Here is a 20970-nt window from a genome sequence, read left to right as displayed (position 1 = left end):
CATCCATGACTCACTTTGGCCCCAACAATCAAATCAGGCCATTCTACCTCATCGAGTATCCATACCTACTCCGTCCACTTCTCAGATGCATCATAACAAAGCAACTACGTACTAGGTACTGTACCTAGCTAGGCACTAGGTAAGAGCTGCAGCGGTCGCCCTAGACCATGATCAGAAAATCATTGCATCGCCACAAGTAAACATTGCTTCGATGGAACATTAGTCGGTGTATGCTGCGTAGCTTACGGCAAGAGTCTACGCTATCACCCTGATTTATCAGATAGCCCCACGGCATCCAGCGACTGTGGACTCTGGTAGACCTGCAACAATCCTAAGTAGATAACAGCATGTCAGTAAGGTACTCCAAGTAAGTTCTTGTTCGCGGAATCAATCGGGACAGCGGGTAGTGGCTATTCTCCAAGCCGCAAACAAGGTTCAGGTACGGGTACTGCTAGGTATTCTCGTCTAACTCCTATGGGCCCCAGGATACTGCAACAAACTCGGGAAAAATAGAGTGGATGATCTGGCAAAGGGAGCAGTTAGCAGTGAGAAAGAACATCTCTTCCAATAACCGGTGTCCCGCGAGAGGATTTTCATCCGGCAGAAAATTATGAAGCAATGGGAGCAAAAACAGGCGATATTGAAAAAGGAGGGCATCTCCGACAGATTTACAAGGGATTGCTATCAATCCAAGCTTGAAGACTCTATGGTATACTGCTAAGAAATCGTGCCTACCTACTGTCACGACTTCACACCGGCCACTTGTGGCTTGCCTCACACTACACACACACATACACACACACATTTACTCCGTACAGGACTCAAAGTCTCTGCGAGATGTACATGGACCTTTCTTGTCCCTCGGTGTTAGATCACGTGCTATTATAACCTTGCCAGATACCGTATGGATGAACTAAGCATCAGTGCGAATAACGTTATACAAACAGTCAAGTCATGACGGATTGTCAGAATGTCCCAGTCCTAAACACCCGCTCGAGCCTCTCCCTTAACGCCCGTGAATGACGGGTTCCTCCCGCTAGCCGAATCGCCCCTGATCTGCGCATGATAGTCGACATCAATTGACTGGAGCTCATAATAACGCGAGACCTGGATTCCCGATTTGACTTCTTCCGGGTCCGTCGGCTTCGTATTGCGGAAGATCGACTTCAGCCCTGACAAGGTGCCGGTCGGAATGTCGAGGGAGACGCTGGGTTTCTGCGGCGGCTCGCTCAGGGCCACCGTCGACTTGCTCGCCCGAGACGTCGTCAGCCGTTTTTTGAGGTACACAAACCCAGACTCGGTTCGCTGCATCCAGGTGCGCAACACGACGAAAAGTACTGGGACACAGGCGCAGAGAATGCCGATGTTGAGCTCGACCACACTGAGGAAGAAAAAAAAACCACAGGTCAGAACTGGGACAACTCCAAGCAGGGAAGGAGGGGTAAGACTCCGTAGGGAAGCAAACTATGTTCCTTACCACAGTGCTTCGAATTTGACGGAGAGCCACCGGTTGTCTTCCACAGTGAAAACCATGGCGTGATAGCGGAGGACTGTACCGGCTATCGAGCAGCCAAGCGATCTGGTAGACGGCGAATGGGTCAGTCTTAGCGACAAAGTCCGGACGGGCTCGATAGTATCGCAATCCATCAACTTACATGAAACCAATCAGGAAGATACATGCTACACCCAGCCTCCTCTGCTTTTTCATGTTCAGGCGGAAGATGATGCCCGTGGGGATGGTCATGACATAGAAGTCAGACACCACACTAAAGATGCCCTGCGTGAAGTCAAGCTGTCGAGAGGCAATGTTCATCCGTGAGGTATTGGCTGTCGACCCCCAGCCCCCATCACCCCGACGTGGGACCATCCAGGCCAGCATGGCAATGGTCAGCGTCATGTACCCCAAAGTAATAAGGGCAACTCCGCTCCAGATGAGGGCTCGGGCGCGGCGCGAGGGCGAGAAGATGCGCAGGTAGAATGCGAGGATTGAAACCTTGGTGAACATGGCGCTGATGTTGTACAGACACCCCGCCGTTACCGAGTACTACTTCGGTCAGGGCTGCACGATAATCAAATAACGCCAGATGAATCTTCATGCCTTGAAAAACCACGGGACGATTGAGGAAACGGGGATATCCCATGCATGACGACCCCAGACATCCTTGAGGACTGTTTCAAAATGAGCAACTCAGATCCGGCAAGTCATATCGCAAGGGACGACGTACAAACCGGAATGAGAGTTCCACAGAATGAAGCAGCGCCGACCTTAGGTAAGAAAGATGGGTTTCATCAGAAAGAGAGATCTATTAGATTAAATGATACGGGAAAGGATGCTCACGGCGCCAAGAACCAGAAGATCTGCGACGGAGCCAGAATCAGTCTACATATTCGATCGCAATGAGTCGAAAACTTGGGGAGTAACTTACAGTCGTCTATTCCGACTTGCTTTGTCTTTAGACGGACATAAGCCCGGAGCACAAAGGCGATAGCCATGATTGGCAGGGTCAGCCAAATCGCCAGCCGCCCGGCCCAAGAGATGGACACAGGGTCCACGAAATTGGTCACTTGCCCCGGCGGGGGTTGCGACATGGGAATTTTGGAAAGGTCCATGATCGATCGACTGGCGCTGGATGCTAAGAAGGGTCTGCGAAAACGTGGTGTTCAGGCGAGAAAGGAAGAGTGTCGGACTTGTTATAATCCATCGAAGGATGAGTTGGAGAAACTGGCCCCCAGTAGTCTCGTATTCTCGTAGTCTCTGTTGGATTTTGTCGAATGGTTTTCAGATACTCCGCCACCACACTCTGATCTAGGTACAGTAATGTTTGTGTCTTCATACAGCCGGCAAACGCGGGCGGCACGACAAATGTCTACCAGTCAAGGTAGGAAGGTAGGCGTGTTTGGGGCACAAACATCCGCTGGGTTGCAGGAGGCTGGCAAGGCAGAGAAAGTGGGGTGGGTGGTTGTAATTTGGCCGGGCCCCCAAGGATGGTACGTACTGCACATGTACATAATTGTTGTTCTGGTGATCGACGCACTACATGCAGTGCTCGTGACCGGGCTTCGTGGCCGCGGGCCGCCATACCATCAATCACCACAAGCTTTGCCATAATCTCCGTAGGATTTCCAATTCATAGCTTGGAAGGATCTCGGGCCGGAACCTTGCTTGAATAACACTTGGACCTTGAGATATGATGAACAAGAGAGTATAGACCATAGTTTCTGTTTCCTCTCTTTCTCTTTACTGTATGATATGAGAGAAAGTATTGATCACTCGTGAGCTGAGAAGAGGGGAACCCGGCGAGCGGTACATGCATGATTGGATGTTTGTCAGACACCCTGTGGCCAGAAGGACGCTAGCAGAGAGCAAGACGGGGGAGGGGGGGGAAGAATAAAAGTGAAATAAAAAGAAAAAAATACAACAAGGTTAGAAATAAAATAGAGAGAAAAGGAAAAAAAAATCATGCATGCTTAGTGCTTAGAAGCCGGGTGAAATAAACTAGTATGAAGGCTTGGTATCTCGTTTTCCTGTGGTGGTCAACAAGCTGTCACATAAGAGGAGCTGCACTGAGTCCATAGCAGGTATCCATACCAAGCTCTTGAATATTCCCAGCCATTGATCATAGCCACCATGCTCTCGACATTCGTCATCTGCGTTTTGCTTCTGCTGTTCGGGTCCGTCTTTCTCCGGATGGTGCTGGACTACACCCAAGATAGCCGAGAACCGCCGCCGGTTGACTTGTCTATGCCCTTCATCGGTCCCATTCTTCGCATGGGCTGGACGGGCTTCGACTACTATAGGAAGCATCGGTGAGATTCCAGGTAGCTCTTATCGACCACAATCCAACTGACATAGTTAGCAGCCAGTTCCCCATCTACACGATCCGTCTACCAGGCATACGGCTGTATGTGGTCAACTCCACCTCCCTTATCTCGGCTGTGCAGCATCACCCTCGAACCCTCTCCTTCTCCCCGATCCTGGCCCGAGTTGCGGCCACCTTGATCGGTGCCAGCGACTCTGGTTGCAAAGTGCTGGGAGATGATGAGGAGAACGGCTTCATTCGCAGATTCCATGATTTCAATCTGTCCAATCTGTCCACCGGGCCCGGTTTAGAGGTCATCCGGACGAGTTTCTGGGAGCTCGTCACCTCATCTCAATCCCGCCAATTCGTCGAGTCTCCCGGGTTCACCGGCCTGTATCAATGGATCTCCCACGAGGTCATTATGGCCACCTCCCAATCCATGTACGGAGCTCAGAGCCCGTTCCGAGATCCTGCAACTCGCACAGCCTGGAAGTTTGTACCCCCGGTCCTGACTATTTGCGAATCCCTTTACCTCGGTTATTGCTAACCCCTTCAGCAGAAAGTATCAATCGGGCGCAACGCGACTTACCACCGGATGCATCCCGTCCATCATCGCGAGGCAGGCGCTTCGTGCGCGCGAAAGGGTGGTTCGGTCTTTTGAGCAGTACTACCGCGAACGGGGATTCGAGCACGAGGAAGCCTCACCATATATCAACGACCAATATCACATCTTCTCCAAGAGTGGGTTGTCAGACGCGGACATTGCCAAGACACAGGCGGCCTTCAGCATTGCCCTTCTGGGCAATACAATCCCGGCCACGTTCTGGCTTGTCTACCACATTTTCTCCAGCCAGACCATCCTACACGACTGCCGCAAGGAGCTGGATGCTGCCCTCCTACAGGCTGGACGGCGGGATAGCGACGGCCGCCCCACCCTCGATCTAATGAGCCTGGAGCGAGCTTGTCCGATCCTCGCGTCCACCTTCAAGGAGACCCTGCGCACGCACTCTATGGGCACGTCCGTTACCCAAGTGATCGAAGATCAAGTGATTGATGGCCGGTACCTCTTCAAGAAGGGCGCCATGGTCCTGATCCCCGCGATCATCCAGCACAGCGATCCCACGGTCTGGGGCGACGACGTGCATTCGTTCGATCACCGCCGGTTCGTGCGCGACAACATTGGTAACGATCGGAAAGGAAGTCATAACCCGGTGGGATTCCGGGTCTTCGGCGGGGGACGGACGTTGTGTCCCGGTCGCCATGTCGCCACGTCTATGATTCTCGGGTTTGCAGCCAGTACCATTCTCAATTTCGACCTGCAGCCCCGCAGGGGTCAATGGGTGATGCCGACGGTCAAGAACTCCCCCTTGGGCGTGGCCATCGCGCAGCCCGATGAGGATTTTGACGTTGAATTTCGCTGCCGGAAAACGGAGGGGAAGATGTCTGCGTAACGGACAATCAGCATTAAATAGCTGATGCTTATGAGAGAGTATGATTGAGATTCTGGAATGCCATGGTGATGTTATTTTTGTGAGACTTGGATTTGTTCTTCTTCTTTTTGTTCGGCATTTTTTCCTGGCCACCCAGCTCAGATCAATAGCGAGGCTGATAGTACCTCGGTATTAATGTATACAGGTTCTTCTCTGTATATTCCCCAAAGTTGTTGGATTCTAGTTAATCCTGACGTATCTGGGCCCATTCCGCTCTCCCCGGCTTTCATACCTTTAGAAAGAACACGGCGATCGACCGGATATAAATAAAGCGAGAAATCAATATGTTTAGCTTTGATATACGCGTCTCGAGAATCGCGTACAACGAGGGACGGCTTCAGGAAATTCAACGGATTGATCTGCACCATGTGGTCGCGAAGGTCGGGATGGTATATCGCATCCATCTTGGCTCGGTAAAACAGGTCACGTGTTCCTGGGCGCATGTTGAGCACCGTCATACAACAGATGGGAATCGCTGTGGTCACCCATCCAGATACTTAGTACTAACCTCCCGGCGTATGGCTTGAGTACAGCCGAGCGGATAGGAAACCCTGTTCTCAATACCCTGTGGTTGTATGTGCTAAATCCTTCTTCAAGAACTCTTATATTCTGCACTGGTGTTCAACTCCCCAGCGCCCGGCATACAAGGCCCGTTGGCCGTTCCGCCGGTCCCATCGGTCCCAGCGGAAAGCCGAGAGCCGACCGCCGACCGTCGAGATCTCCGCTTGTGACTCTTCACAGTCAGATGATGATCTGACTATTATCTTCGCCAAGACCCTGAGAGACATATAAAGCCATGTGAATGTCACAAATCCGATACTGTCTATGTATACCAGCCAAGCATCATGAACAAGACCGAAGTTCTCATCGTTGGCGCAGGCCCAACCGGCCTGGTCATGGCCTTGTGGCTCACCCGCCAAGGCATCAAAGTCCGCATCACCGATAGAGCGGAGCGCACCGCCACAACGTCTCGCGCATTGGCCGTCCATGCTCGCACCCTCGAACTCTATCGACAACTGGACCTGGGCGATCAGTTGGTGGCTCTAGGTCACCCACTGGGGGCAACAAATATCTGGACCCGCGGGGTGCATCGGTTCCGCATCCCATTCGGCCACTTCGGCATGGGGCTAACGCCGTATCCGTTTATCTTGATTGTTCCTCAGGACTCTCAGGAGAAATTGTTGGAAGGGCGGTTGAAGGAAGTGGGAGTGGAGGTGGAACGAAATCTAGAGTTGGTCGACTACGTCGAAGCTGATAGCGGAGTGGTGGCGCGGTTCAGGGATCCAAGAAAGCGGACGCCTCTATTGGAATCGAGCGAAATGACAAACGAGATCCAAACGTATGAGGCGGCGTATATCATCGGATGTGACGGCGCGCATTCTGCGGTGAGGCGCACGACAGAAATCAAGTTCACTGGCGAAACATATGGCCAGGTCTTTTTCGTGGCCGATATCGAGGGCCAAGGACCTGCGATTAATGGCGAAGGACACGTCCAGCTCGACGGCGAAGTAACTTTTCTCACTCTGGCCTATGACTCTACGCGACATGCTCGACTGATCGGCAATGTGGATGCAAAGCAATTGGCTCGAATTCAAGCCAACAAGGACATCACGGACGTCACATTTGAAGATATCGCCACCGCCACGCCAGCTATGCAACAGATGATGAAGATCGACCGGGTCAACTGGTTTACGACGTACCGAGTACATCACCGCGTGGCCGATTTTTTCCGTCGCGGTCGCGCATTTCTCGTCGGTGATGCTGCCCATATCCATAGTCCAGTCGGAGGACAGGGGTTGAACACGGGAGTCGGCGATGCGATTAACCTTGCTTGGAAGCTGGCTGCTGTGTTACAGCGAAGGGCAGACTCCTCGTTGCTGGATAGCTACGAGGCCGAGCGACGGGCCTTTGCGCTCACTCTGGTTGAGACGACCGATTCGGCCTTCAACGCACTATCGGCTAGAAGCTGGCTGGCCAACATCCTGCGCAGTTACATCATCCCCTTCGTCCTGAAAATTGCGGTCAATTTCAGTTTCGTCCGCCGACGTATATTTTTTGGACTTTCACAGACCAAGCTGCAGTACCGAAATAGTTTATTATCTTTCGGGTCTGCCGGTTCCGTGGAGGGTGGAGATCGACTACCATGGGTGTCAGTCGGGGGGGTCGACAATTTTGATTCTCTTAAGGAAATTACTTGGCAGGTTCACGTGTATGGAGAAGCTTCAGTCAAACTGGATAAATGGTGTCAGATGAAGAACATTCCGCTGCACCAATTTTCGTGGCAGACTCAGTATGGCCGAGCGGGTTTCGCACCCAACGCAGCATACTTGATCCGGCCGGACATGTATGTGGCAGTAGCTGAGGTGACGGGCAACCCTGGGCGATTTGATACTTATTTCCGGGATGTCAAGCTGGATTTGGCCTAGTATTCTGTTCAAGCGTTCCAATATGTCTAACCTTGTTACCATCTCATCTCTAACAAGCACATTCAAAGATTTGTTCATTTCTAGATATATCACACTCTCACGAAATAAACCTTTGTGTTACGGGAACGCCCTGGGAGCCAAAAGCACCGCACAATATATTCAAAATACCAGATACTGTCTAGCAAAGTACCAACCTAATCCCCGACGAGCAGTCACCCCAAGTATTCCCACCTGCTTTCGATACAGCAAGTATTCTTGGATCGTCCGCCTCACAAACTCAGAGTACGTATGAGACAATGGTGTTGGTGATGACATCACGGGCAGCTCAGGCGGGTCACGGGCCTATCTGAAACCAAGCCATAACGGGCTTCAAATGACGATCCCGCCCCATGATATGCACTTGGCGGGCCAGGCATTGAGCAGAGTTGTGCCTAGACTAAGCCTAACCAGGATAATAATGGATATCGTGCCTAGAGCGGTGAGAGTTTCTGCCGAGTGAAGCCTGCACTAGTCCCCTTCGGGAAACCAGCTTGTCCGATCCATGATGGGTCTTTTGAAGTTTATAAAGACAGTAGGACACTACCTCGCTCTTGCTCGTCGTGCACTTGATTATCTGTTTCTCACTCCTGGCTGAATCTCTGGTCTCCTTCGAGAAGTTCTCTTATCTCTGCTTCAACTAAAACTGCATCGCTTGTCTATCCTCTAATGGCGACAATGTTTACACTTCCATCCCTTCCCGTGAGCCACCGGAAACTCCCCGGCTGGATCCAGAGCAAGCCCAAGGTCTCAGTGCATGAGATTGTGCAACCCTATAACGAATATGACGCGGTCGTACGCAAGCTCTTTGCTCAAGAGCCATCTCATTCCCTTCTCGAAGATACTCATCTCAATGTTGTGCCTCTGTATAACGAGCACGACAAGGCTGATATCCGCGTGCGAGCACGACAAGTCGAATCGGAGTCTCCGCAAACGAAAGAGAAGTATATCATACCGCTGAAAGATGGAGATCGCCGGCCCACCGGTTCCCCAGCAGTTGTTCCAAGCTTGCAGGAATTCTCCAAAAACTTTACCATCTTCTCTGAGGGCGCTCTGAGTGACCTCGACTGGTCGAATGTGGTGGTCGCTGGAAGTGCTGTCGTGACTTGCTTACTACCCGTTCCTGAACAGTACAATGACTCGAAACGTTCGCTGCGCAAGTTCTACCATGAGAAGATTGCGCCCGCATCCGACGTTGATCTTTTCCTGTATGGGCTGGATGAGCAGCAGGCCCTGGATAAGATCAGGCAGATCGAAGAACGGATCAAGAACACCATCCTCTACGAGACGACCACGATCAGAGCCAAGAACGCGATCACAATCGTCTCGCAGTATCCAACCCGCCATATTCAGATTGTCCTGCGGATCTACAAGTCGGTAGCGGAAATTCTGACGGGGTTCGATGTAGACTGCTCCTGTGCCGCCTTTGATGGGAGACAAGTCTATGTCTCGCCCCGCGCCCTGGCGTCTTACATTACGCAGATTAACACCATTGATCTAACGAGACGCTCGCCATCCTATGAGAATCGTCTTTCGAAGTATTCTCATCGTGGGTTTGAGATCTTCTGGCCCGATCTCGATCGATCACAAGTTGACCCGGTAGGCTGCCGCTTGCAGTTTGCGATCTGTATCTCTTTATTAATAACTTTGGATAGACTATCTTCGAGCGAAGCTTTACAAGAGTAGTTGGCTTAGCGCGTTTGTTGGTCCTTGAGAGATTACCCAAGCAATCCGACCGAGACTCCTATATTGAACAAAGGCGAGAAGAACGTGGCCGGCCAGCACCCAAGGGCGACACATGGTGGAAGAATAAGCAACATGGTGATCTAAAGAGCGATTGGGAAGATGAGGTCCCGGAGTGGGAGGCTGATGAGGTTGTCTCCTCGTACGAAACATTCGTAAGTCAAAAACATTCACTCCGTATCGAGCGAGTTAGCTCATATTCTCGCCTCAGAGAATCCCCTACGGGCCCAGGTATAATGCAAGGAGGATCGAGCGGCTCATCTACGCCAAGGACCTATTACTTAATGCCGAGTGGAACAAGAAAAAGGAGAGACAGGTGAACCTGCACCGGCATCCTGCTTTCTTCGGGAATGTGGACGATGTAATTCAAGACTGTTGCGGTTTCTGTCCGAAGCCGGTGACACCAGAAGACTTTGAAGTCGCAGGAAAGGAGAGTAAGATTTATGTCTCCGGGGAGGTCTCATTCATCAAGGATGACCCGGGCCGACAAGAGATCGGAAGTTTCAACCCGACTACAGAAACCGAGTGGACTGGCAAGCAAATCCTAACATAGTCGCTAGTGAGACACTACTAACGTTTGAGACAGATATGGCTTATTTTGGGCACACAGAAGTACTGTGTCAGGCTATTGTGGACTGCGATTTGGACAAGGTGCAGGAATATGTGTCGACAGACGCAATGAGTATAAACAGTCGCGATTGTACGGGCAGGACACCGCTACATTTAGCTTGCATGACTTCAACGTCGTCGATTGTACAATGCCTTGTCGACCACGGCGCACGGCTTGTGTCAAGATTAGCAGATGGCCGGACCGCCCTGCACCTAGCCGCTGCTAGAGGGTCTGTCGATATGGTTCGTATCTTACTCAGAAAAAGTGAGCAGAACGAAGAAGCATGGGGCGCTCGCAAGACGCAGATTGATGAGGGGAATGACCTTGGTTCTGCTGAAGAATCAAAGTCTTGCACTTCTGGGTCTTTCGTTAAGGTCGATGAGAGCCCTGATCGGGAGATCAACGATCCTCTTTCGGTCGAAGACGCGGAGGATGAACCTGATATCTACGACATAAATGCCGTCTCCTGGGATAACCATACCTCCGCTCTTCACCTGGCTATCCTCAATGGTCATGCTGAAGTGGCCCATGAGCTCGTATCTTCCTTCGGGGCCGATGTGCTTCTGCCAGTGAAGCTGGTTCATGATTATAACAACAGCCCCAGAGCAGCTATTTTGACTTTGGTCCTTGTGCTCAATTTAGAACCTAATCAGGCAGCTAGAATGACCAAGACCCTTCTACAGCTGGGTGCTTCGCCAACACAAGCAGATATGGACAATGCGACTCCGTTGACTTACATGGCTAGCTCTCGGCATAACAATCTTCTTGATGTCTTTTTGATCTACAGTGGCCCCGCGACTCGAAAGGCAATCAACTATTTTACTTGCAAATGTTGTTCCTGGTACCCCCAGATTTATTCTCCACTCCTTGCATCGATCAATTTCAGGAACCTTGAATATGCCAATATGCTGCTACAGGCTGGGGCGAATCCTTCCATACTGTTTGAACAATTTGTGAAACCTGGTCAAGGTGTATACGAGCAGATCCGGGATGGCACAAATCACAGACTCAATGAGATATTCCGACACGGGTTGACACAGCCCGTGATGTTAGCAGTTCAGCAGCAGTTACCTCTACTAGCTCTCAGCCTCTTAGAGCTTGGAGCAGACGCCAACACACTTACGCCGGCCTCATACAAGGCTCAAGATGAGGACCGGCGGCTGGCTATCTATGAGAGTGGAATGTCTTTGCTAGACTGCGTTAAAGACAACCTCAAGGAACTACGTGCCCATCTTGGAGACAAATCACCAAATGAACTCCAGCGGACTTATAGCTTCATGGAAGATTATCTATCTGACCTCGTCGAGGATACATATCAATGGTGGGCGACAAGAAATGTTGTATGGAATGCGAAAAGGCAGAATTGTTCAAGGTCGCGCAGGGCCAAGCCCGACGAGACTTCACAGCAAAAAGGCCAGGCGGAAAAGGACCTAGCTGTTCAAGCGCTAATCTGTGATTATGAGAAGCTGGAAGAAGCTTTGACTGCCAGAGGAGCAAAGCCTCTACGGGAATTATACCCGAAACTCCTAGCGAACGAGGAGGATGCGACAGAGCCTGCTAAGCCTAAGCTTTTCAAGGCCAGGTTGACCTTCACCAACATAAGAGACATGACCGCGAAGAAACACAAGGCTTATATTGACCTGTGAGTAATACCCCTTTCCAGCGTGATGACAGTCCCGCTGACGGTAACGCCAAATTCCAGATTCCAAGCGGCTTGGGCTGGCGACTTGGAAACTGTCAAATACCTCACCTTGACAATTGGAGATGCGGAACATGACCATCTGCCGTTACAGATTGCTGTGCTCGATCAGCATGGGTTCTCTCCGTTCTCTATCGCAGCCCTCCGTGGCCACCGCCAGCTGGCTAAGATTGTTCTCGAGATCGCACAAGCTCAGTACAAACTGGAAGAGCCAGATGTTCACGAAGTCTACGACTTGGACATGGAAGACGAAGATATGTCCTCCGATGAAGACAGCGACAATATTCGTTTTCGCAAGGATGTCGTCGACAACAGATTCACTATCGAGGACATAGGCGAGGTGGCGGGACAAGTCAGGAGTGAGATCTCCGCATACGACATGTTTCTTTGGAACTTTCAGGGATCTAAGTTCCTGGCGGCTCAAAACATCAGGGACGCGGAGGCCTTAGACAACGGTAGTGGTTTATCTCAAGATACATCTGAATGTCCAAATGGCCTTGTCGAGTATGCAATCTGGGTCAATGATGTTGAGTTGCTACGTTTCCTTCTGAAGTTGGGTCAGGAGTTTGTCCAAGTCAAGACATCGGGAGATGCGAAGATTTACAGAGTGACCAATGGAGTCACACAGTTCGCGATGCGCAAGGGACACACGGACTGTCTTGAAGAGTTGCTTCGCAACACGGGCGCTGATCTACCTATTGACATTATGCTTCAGTCATGCGGCATCGACATCAAAAAGAAGCCCAAATACTATCAAGGGCTGTCCATTCATGGCAAAAAACGGGCAGACTGGGCGGCGGCGGGCAGAGGGAATGAGACCTCACCCAGAACTAGCAACCACCCACTCCTTCTCGCTGCATTTCAGGGAAACCTGAAAAGTGTTGAGTGGTATCTAAGCTCAGCACCAGAAAGGCTGTACAGTGAATTCATCACCGAGCACGAACAAGAGCCGAGATTGAAGTTGTTGGCCCAACAGGGAGATAGAATGACAGCTGCTCTCACAAAGTGGCTTTCGTCCAAGAGTAGGTGCTCATCGATTGATCTTCCATGTTTTCCAGCTGACACAGAAACCAGATCACCTTCTCCTACACTGTGCAGTGCTATCATATACAACAGAGGACTCGACCAGCTTGGTTAAATACCTCGTCCAGCGTGCTCCTCAATATCTAGAAACCAAGTCAGCCGGTGGTTACACTCCATTAGCACTCGCATTTGCCCTTCATCGGACAGAATTCGCCCAGATCCTCATCGATGCAGGTGCAGATCAAACCACCCGCGACAAAAAAGGCAACAACCTCATCCACCTGGCGCTGTGCGACGCGCAAGTTCGTCCCCGCTTAGTAGATGATAACATTGAACAGCTTCTCAAATTGCTCGACGCGCGCCTCGCCTCTTCGTTGCTCACCGAACGTTCCTCCGACCACCCAGGGTCTCTCACCCCCTTTGCACGCTGGCTCCATTCCTGTGGAAGTCGGAGACATTATGCCAGACCTAACTACGGTCGCAAGGTACCAGACATCCTGGCCACTGCACGCTGCGTCCTCAATTTCGCGCGCCCAATCAACCAGAAATTCCTGGAGATGTTCGACGGCGCAGGCAATACCCCGCTCCACGAAGCGGTTCGCTTCCAATACCCCGGGCTGTTCAAGCTTTTGCTGGAGTATAGACCCGATCTGCTGTTCCGCGAGAACGCGGTGGGGAGTACACCTCTCGAGCTCGCGACCGATAGCTGGGTGACCCATGTAACCTCGCGCTGCCCTCCAATACACCCGTCAGACCCGAGTCAATCCGGAATCCAGGACCCCGAGACGAAATGGGTGTTTAACCGCTCGCCCGAGACCTTCGCCCCGGGATACCGTGCCCCGGAACATCCAAAAATAACCATTTACAAGATCGCTCGTGAGCAGGCTGATAGCAACCCTCGCAAGAGACGCTTAGTCAGTCTGAATGAGGCCACAGAGGTAACGAAGAGACTTGCTTTGCGGAGTGAGAGGAAGGCCAAGGATGAGAGTGAGGATGATGGCGAAGATGTTGGTGATGAAGTCACGCGTTATTATGGGATGCGGGTCTGAAGCTATTGATGATGGGAGCATCTTCCGGTGAGATTTGAGGAGGTCACTGATAATATCTGAAACGAAGATGCGCAGAAAAAAGTTTGATGTCCAATATACGTTCTGTTATGGCGTCTCTTTCCATTTTCAATAAGGGGATAAGTAAAAACTGTTCGCTGCTGTATCAAGTCGATCCGCAACTTCTATATTTGCATTGAAACCGGCAGAATGGAACATGAGCCTAACTACCTCTTTGACCGTTGGGAACTTTTTTTTTTCTTTCAATCTTTTACCGGCGCACTGTACCAACAAGAATGCAAGTTGCGTCGAAGGTGTCAATGTCCGCCTCCGCGTACCGGATTTATTCTTAAGTTCTTAACACTCTGAGGTCAGGACCATTCCGGCCTGGATAGTACTCAACGGAATACTCCGGCGGTATAATCTACTTGGGCAATCGGCTTGTCGACCCAACAGGACCTCAACCGTTTTCTCGATTTAAGTATTTACACTACATGCTCGCTTTTACGTGGTCGTTATAGTAAGGAAGAGGAGAGATGGTTTGACAGCGTCTTGTGAGAGTGTGCATCTCTACTGAATTGAGAGTTGACCTCTGGGAACCTGGAAGATGGGGCCTGTCAACGCTAAGTACGTTGGGTCAACAACCACTCACTACAGTAATTCCGAACACAGTAATGCCTGATGATGGCTCTGATTGTTTCCTCGGTTGTTGGTCGTTCTGACCATCTCAAAATTGTCTAATTTCGGATGTGGGAAATAGAGAAGAATTTGGCCCTGTCTGACTACATATACATCACAATTGAGTGGATTCTTTCTTTGGTGCTGATGCTAAGCGAAGTACTCTCACGAATGGAGGTATCCAGCCAACGGGACTAGGAGTAGCAGAAGATTTACTGAACGTTCCAGATATCATGATCATAGCACAAGGACCAGACCTCTCTACCTGAATAGCCGACCCGACTGGAGCACCGACCAGTATCACTGCTCTCGGATCCGTCGCCTACTCAAACACCTCATATTTGAAGTGCGTATCACCTCCCAAGTTCGGCTCTAACACCTCATCGAAAGTCGGGGTCGGGTCATTGATCGCCGGCTCGGGCGTTCGCACGGCCGTGATAACATGGTTCGTGAGCACGCGCGACCGGAACCCGGCCTCACAGTATGTGAAGTAATACTACCACTGATTAGTCTCCGATCTCAGTTCATCCATATGAGAGATAGTGCTTACCACCCACACCCGACGGAAAGCCTCGATCTCGTGCTCCGTAGCTTCGGGGTGTCTTTCTATGTAGTCCCTACGGATAACATCCCAATTCTCTAGGAAGTTCTTCCGCCAGGCCATCAACGTCTTGATGTAGCTCGGCCCAATACTTTGTAGTGAGTCAAGCTCCAGCGTTCCGTTCGATCCCGTATGCAACGCGTTCAGGAACACGTTTGTGGAGCAGAGATATCCGCCCGGGAAGATGTAGCGATCGGTGAAGGTGGTAATACCGGGCTTATTGTCGTGCATCTATCCACCATTAGCATCAGTACACGCCCACTAAGCACAGCCACCTCGATCGGAGGTCTACTCACCATGTTATTCGTCGTGATGGCCTGCATCACAAGGATTCCTCCCTCAGGCTTCAGCAACCTGGAAATCGTCCCAAAGAACTCATTCATATACTTTTTCCCAACGTGCTCGACCATCTCCACCGAGACGATGCGATCGTATCCGCCCACCGGCATGGGCGCGTTCCGGTAATCGCACAGCAGGATTGTAACCTTGTCGTCCAGTCCAGCGGCCTTGATGCGCTTCTCGGCCAGCGCCTTCTGCTCTGACGCCAGGGTGATGCCCGTCACCCGGCAGCCGATCAGCCGGGCAGCCTCGATCGCCAGACTGCCCCACCCGCAACCGATGTCGAGGATGTGGTCGGTCGGGGCAATGCGGGCTTTCTGCAGGATGTTGTGCACACTGCGGATCTGAGCCGTTTCGAGTGTCTCGTGGGGATCGTTGGACCACCAGCCGTTTGAGTAGTTCATGTCGGCGGATAGGAGGGCGGAGAAGAGCGCGTTCGAGGTGTCGTAGTGGAAGGTCACATTGGAGCGAGAGTGGCTGAGGGTGTTTGTTGGGGTGAAGAGAAGGTGGCGGAGTCGTGGGAAGAAGCTGAAGAGACGATTGCCAAAGCCGAGTTTGGTGCGGTTGCGAAGGTAGAGCTGGGTATGTATTAGACCTTGGCTCTCTTTTGAGCTAAAACGTGATAGATGGAGTCTCTTACCTGAAATACATGACGTAGGTCGTCACATTCGAGCTCTTGGTAGATGTATGCTTCCGCGAACCCCTTATCTGGAATTAGATGATCCCAGAAGACGGAAGAATGGGCTTACCAGATCAAAAGCCTGACAGATGCGAACCCAAGCGTTTGGATTCACAATCACGATAAGCTTGCCCTCATCCGCTGCTTTGGGCCCAAAGACAACGGTCTCTGGCTCTCGACCATGGTTCTTGATCGCAATAGTCAATCTCTCCTGGTGCTCAATGCTGGCCAGAGCTTGCAGAACGAAAGATTGCGAGTAAGACTGAACCAACCCTTCAAACATCGTGATAAGCTCAATAGGTTTGTTTTCTCAGGTTTAAGAAAGAGTGTAGAAAGACCATGGTCGCACCGTGCTCGAGTTTAAGTAGTTGCCCGCTGGCCAACACGAACCGTCTCGCAACACATTATTGCCGTGCAGGAACTCTTGGGTTTCCTACTTTCATCTCCCAAGTGCTCGAGCCTAAGTAAAGAAGGCGACGATCTGATTGGTGGGAAGCTGGATGGGTAGCAAAGCGAGGGCCGATACGCAAGCCACAAAACGGTCTGACAGCTCCGTGGGCTCGCATACGGAACGAGCGTATGCCAGCTCGGATCAGCTAGCTAAATGACTTTCCTAGGAAACTCCTGTCAGTAGATCTCCCTTAACGGTGGCTTCTGTGTACCTATGTCTAAGCCTCAGACGGAGCCCGAGCTTTTGACACAACTTGTGAAAACAAGAATGCTGTAGGCCTTATGAAGAGTGTGCTCGAACAGATCAACTCACCGACAGGGTACGGCATGTTTTCATCCTTCTGACTCACCAGATGTTTGCAAAAGGACTCTCTTGTTTACGCTGCAGATTTTGACATGGCTGGCTGAAGACGGCCTGCTGTTCAACTAACCACTGCATCGGGGCTTGGACGCACTGTCACTGAGAACGGTAGAGCATGTGATTGAGACTGTATTAGCGTGGAGGAGAACTGACATTGAGGGTCACTCGAAGCGAGGAGACGTGGTGAGCGTTCATTCAGTCAAGGGTCCTTCGATACCCGCATTTGATGTGTGCATAGAGGAGGTATGAAAGCTCGCTCGCCTGGTCGATACGTGCGGGGTAGGAGCGGTCGCCTCAGGCATAAAGGCTCTCACGAAATAACTTCGGCCCTGTCTCGGCACAGAATTCCCTCTGCAAATGCCGAGGGCGTAACTTGCCGTGCTCGTATATCAATGAGAGGTCTAAGTGCGGCATCGTTCGCTTCATCTCGGGCTGGCTGAGCCTCTGGACACGATATCTCGATCTTAACAAGTTCGTTCTCACACCAAAGCTCATCCACCCACCTTCCCTCCCCTTCGCTCTGGTATGTTGCTCAAACCATCTTCGAAAGTATTCGGGTTGCAACGGAGTGCTGCGATACAATCTGACGCCGTGCAATGTGACGTCGGACAAATTCCTAATTCGTTAAGAAATAATTCAACAGGACCAATGCTGAAGCTTCCTGGAACGCAGCTGCGTCTTACCTCCGTGCGCTTCCCGAACGCAATGGATGTCGGGCCAGCAGAGACGTGTATGCTATCGCCAGGCGAGGCAGCGATGATTCGATTGTAACTTTTCGGAGCGACTTACGATCATTGAGTGGAGGTCAATGCGAGGTATGACCATTCTCAAAGCTTGCAGATTCTGGCAGAGGTGGGAAGCGGTTGATGGAGCCCTGACATGCACAGTGTACGCCTTTGTGAGGTGGATTAATTCGTCACGCTGGGCAGAATCTGGGCATGCCTACGGCGTGAGATATCTCGCGGACGGTTGAGCTGTACATTTGACGATCATATTGGGAGAGCCTTAACACTCGATAATTTCTGAAGCTATCTATCGTTACAAACGTCGACGTTGAATGTTCTCCTAGCTTCCCGCTGATATCCACTGCAGTTCATTAGGTTATTCGACAAAGCATTATACATCGAAACACATCAATCATTCACATATTTACACGCTATACACCCCCTCCCTTCTCCATCGACAAAGGCAGATCCTGCAACCCCTCCAGCTCCCGCCGCTTCACCAACATCGACTGCCTCATGAACGGGCTCCGCGCACGGATCTCGCTCCCCCAGATCAACACCAAAACCGGCGCAAAAGCCAGAACCAGCGACACCAATGCCAGCAGGGTACTCGCCCACTGGAAATGCAGCGTATTGTACATACTCTGCGCCGCGAGCGGCAGGAACGCGGAGAAAACATTCTCGCCAAGAGCAACGGTGGCCACAGCGCTGCCCGCCCAGTGGCTGTACGCATCGACGACGTAATCCGCGATGCCACACACGACGGACACACTGCCTGCGCCGACCATGGCCAGGCCGACCGCCGGCGCGATCCATGGGAAATTCGGGTATGAGGTCCAGGCGTACGTGAACATCCCGCCAGCGAGGCCAAGAATTCCGCCCGCCACAGCTGTGTATAGTCGCGCCTCGGGGATGGGCACACCCGGAAGCTCGGTGTTGCGGCGCGCAGAGTCGAAGTACAGTTTCGCTGAGTAGAAGGACGAGGTCCACCCCAGGCACTGGCCGACGACGATAGCACCCTGCACGTAGCCGGCCTGCACGGCGGTCCAGCCATACAGCCCACTGAAGACCTGCTCGACGGTCTGGGTGAAAAGATAAAGCGTGCCGACGGTGAAGGCAGACCAGAGCGTCGAGACGAAGATTACGGACTCGGTGCACAACAACTGCACCGGTCGCTTGATGCTGGCCAGTAGCATCTGGTGGCTGGGTTGCTTGTGCAGCTCGTCGCGCGCGTAGACGTTCTGGCCCTTGGCGCGCAGGTGGCGCGCACGCTGGGCGAGAATGACGGCGCCCCGCGATTCGCGGAAGAGGAGGTAGTAGATCGGGAAGAGCGCCCCGAACCAAATCAGCTGGAGGTAGGAGATCCAACGCCACGACAGGTATTGGAGGATCGGCGCGCCGATGACGGGCCCAATGCTGCTACCGGACAGGTAGGCGAGGATGTACAGGCTAACGGGCATGTTGCGCTCGCGCTCGTCCTTCCAGACGTTGCCGATGACGGAGGCGACGGTGTTGGCCAGGATCATCACGCACCCACCGCAGAAGAAGCGGGTAGTGATCAGAGTGGCGAAGTTGTGGGCCAGACCCTGCGGGATAATGAAACAGAGAAAGATAATGTAGGTACCCAGGAAACAGCGCCGGATACCAAAATCCTCCATGACGGGGAGGACGAGTAGCGAGAAGAAGGCTCCGCCGATAGTCCACGAGGTGACGGGCCAGTACGAGTGCGGGAAGTTTGCATCGCTGATCCCAAACTCTTCGTTGATCTTTTCGTGGGCGACGGTGATGATGGTTCCATTCATTAGTGTAGTAAAGGTTGTGAACAAGGGGATCGCCGTGACGATCCATTTCCGGTGCAGGGGCCAGTTGAGGGGATTTCCGGGGTCATCGGGACCCTCCCAGTCCAAGACCACGACGTCTGACTCTTGCGAGCTGACTGTTAATGTAGTTAGTATCACACCGTACCATTGCTTTGGTCGAATGTTGCACTCACCTGACGGTGTTCTTTCCAAGTCAGTGGTGGCCATGATTCTGTGATTACCTCATGCAGTCCTGTCTATAATGAGCGGGTTATATAGGCGGATATGGTGAGCCCTAGTGCTTTTTTCGGATGTTCAGCCTCGTGTATGGCCACAAACGGAAGGAGATTGGAAAATGGAAGAGCGGAGACCTTAGGAGATACATTGGGGTCGCAGACTTTATGTGAGAATGAAGCATTGAGAAGAGATGAAGATCTGGACTCGGACATTGTCTGGATTTGCCTCGAGGAAGAGAGAGAGGCTCCACCTTCTCCTCGGGGACTTCTCAAGTCACCGACTGCATTAGGTTTAGTCTGTCGCTTTTCTCCATCTCCCGAATTTCTTGTTTTGGTGGATTGATTATCGATGGCTATTGATTAACTTCGACTATCGCAACTGGCGGTTGTATTCGTGTTAGCTGATCCCTTCACCTAAGGCCAGGCAGTATACGGAGTGGAGGAGAGATACGTACCTATTTGCAGCTCTTCCGTTCCCTGCGCATGGTGTCGATACATCCAGACCATTATACCGCCACTTATTGTCTGAGCATGTTCAGAGATGCGAGATCATGTCATTTGTATGTCATTCAGCCTTGTATATCTCGTGGCGAAGCAGGGTTCAGCATTCGACGATGACTGATGTGTCAAGGAGATTTTCTGGCGCGAGTCGGCCTGGAAGCGGTTAGCTGCACAGTTAGTTGAATGAGTTTTTCTCCCGCTCCAGCAGCATTTAGTGTCACTCCATCTCCATGGATTTCCCCCAATCAGCAGCTCGGTCGTAGGCGGGTTTGCCGAGGTCAATGTACCTTGCTGCCTTGGTGCCTTCAAAGCGTTTAGCGCGTTCTTTCCCCTCCCAACCAATGCCATTGTCCCGGTGCGATTGCCGCCTCTCCTCCCCAAGTTCTGGAACCTCCCCTGATTGCCTTCCAGATTCTGCTTTCCCTCTGCCCACATAGCAAGACTGTATCACCGGCAGTGATCGCTTATTAGAAGATCTTTCCGCTCCTGTGCTGCGACTGCGCCCGAGTGATTAGACGAATTGGTTCCATTGAAGGCTCTGAAATTGTCAGCATTTTTCAGCTGTACCTGATCACGGGTAACGCGCATCGACAACGCATCTGCACCCACCAGCCTCCCCACTATGACCTGATGAATTGTGCGCATATCGCGGAGAATATCAGCCCCTTTATCACGCGATGCGTCTGACCATCTGTCCTGTATATGCCTCGACACCTCCTGCTCAATAC

The 20970-nt window shown here is 51.8% G+C and overlaps 6 protein-coding genes across 6 annotated transcripts; 3 read left to right on the top strand and 3 right to left on the bottom strand.

The window, feature by feature from the left end:
• Nucleotides 1–981: 981 nt before the first annotated feature.
• On the bottom strand, nt 982–2610 carry BO97DRAFT_438736 (uncharacterized protein; the record flags this gene model as incomplete). The annotated part of the gene is made up of 7 exons (XM_025697928.1): nt 982–1381; nt 1478–1579; nt 1656–2044; nt 2099–2169; nt 2226–2265; nt 2339–2358; nt 2427–2610. The coding sequence occupies 7 exons, from the start codon at nt 2608–2610 to the stop codon at nt 982–984; spliced, it is 1206 nt and encodes a 401-aa protein (XP_025546184.1).
• Nucleotides 2611–3628: 1018 nt separating this feature from the next.
• On the top strand, nt 3629–5251 carry BO97DRAFT_357449 (cytochrome P450; the record flags this gene model as incomplete). Its single annotated transcript, XM_025692204.1, has 3 exons — nt 3629–3807; nt 3858–4292; nt 4360–5251. The coding sequence occupies 3 exons, from the start codon at nt 3629–3631 to the stop codon at nt 5249–5251; spliced, it is 1506 nt and encodes a 501-aa protein (XP_025546183.1).
• An 820-nt stretch (nt 5252–6071) lies between these two features.
• Nucleotides 6072–7822, top strand: BO97DRAFT_409287 (putative FAD binding monooxygenase). The gene has a single exon (XM_025696029.1). It carries the CDS (start codon nt 6136–6138, stop codon nt 7714–7716), a length of 1581 nt encoding a protein of 526 aa, XP_025546182.1. The 5' UTR covers nt 6072–6135; the 3' UTR covers nt 7717–7822.
• A 599-nt stretch (nt 7823–8421) lies between these two features.
• Nucleotides 8422–13876, top strand: BO97DRAFT_357428 (ankyrin repeat protein; the record flags this gene model as incomplete). The annotated part of the gene is made up of 6 exons (XM_025692203.1): nt 8422–9351; nt 9408–9650; nt 9707–10020; nt 10056–11747; nt 11808–12826; nt 12879–13876. 6 exons carry the CDS (start codon nt 8422–8424, stop codon nt 13874–13876), a joined length of 5196 nt encoding a protein of 1731 aa, XP_025546181.1.
• Nucleotides 13877–14676: 800 nt separating this feature from the next.
• BO97DRAFT_447161 (putative 2-heptaprenyl-1,4-naphthoquinone methyltransferase) lies at nt 14677–16692 on the bottom strand. The gene is made up of 5 exons (XM_025698737.1): nt 16241–16692; nt 16132–16194; nt 15449–16069; nt 15102–15383; nt 14677–15047 (listed from the first exon to the last, which is right to left on the bottom strand). Exons 1-5 carry the CDS (start codon nt 16451–16453, stop codon nt 14874–14876), a joined length of 1353 nt encoding a protein of 450 aa, XP_025546180.1. The 5' UTR covers nt 16454–16692; the 3' UTR covers nt 14677–14873.
• Nucleotides 16693–18009: 1317 nt separating this feature from the next.
• Nucleotides 18010–19733, bottom strand: BO97DRAFT_438731 (putative MFS transporter; the record flags this gene model as incomplete). Its single annotated transcript, XM_025697927.1, has 3 exons — nt 18010–18067; nt 18184–19642; nt 19700–19733. The coding sequence occupies 3 exons, from the start codon at nt 19731–19733 to the stop codon at nt 18010–18012; spliced, it is 1551 nt and encodes a 516-aa protein (XP_025546179.1).
• Between the last annotated feature and the right edge of the window lie 1237 nt (nt 19734–20970).

This window comes from Aspergillus homomorphus, assembly GCF_003184865.1.
Source record: "Aspergillus homomorphus CBS 101889 unplaced genomic scaffold BO97scaffold_76, whole genome shotgun sequence".
Lineage (NCBI taxonomy): Eukaryota > Fungi > Ascomycota > Eurotiomycetes > Eurotiales > Aspergillaceae > Aspergillus > Aspergillus homomorphus.
Note: the sequence above shows the minus strand (reverse complement) of the source record. Positions and strands in the feature narration are given on the sequence as shown.

What these genes read in the sequence shown, in the direction of transcription:
- BO97DRAFT_409287 (XM_025696029.1), top strand. Translation starts at nt 6,136, where the DNA reads ATGAACAAGACCGAAGTTCTCATCGTTGGCGCAGGCCCAACCGGCCTG.
- BO97DRAFT_447161 (XM_025698737.1), bottom strand. Translation starts at nt 16,453, where the DNA reads ATGTTTGAAGGGTTGGTTCAGTCTTACTCGCAATCTTTCGTTCTGCAA. An exon ending in ACCTACGTCATGTATTTCAG is followed by an intron (nt 16,070 to 16,131) that starts GTAAGAGACTCC and finishes ATACATACCCAG; the next exon opens with CTCTACCTTCGCAACCGCAC. An exon ending in CCATCACGACGAATAACATG is followed by an intron (nt 15,384 to 15,448) that starts GTGAGTAGACCT and finishes AATGGTGGATAG; the next exon opens with ATGCACGACAATAAGCCCGG.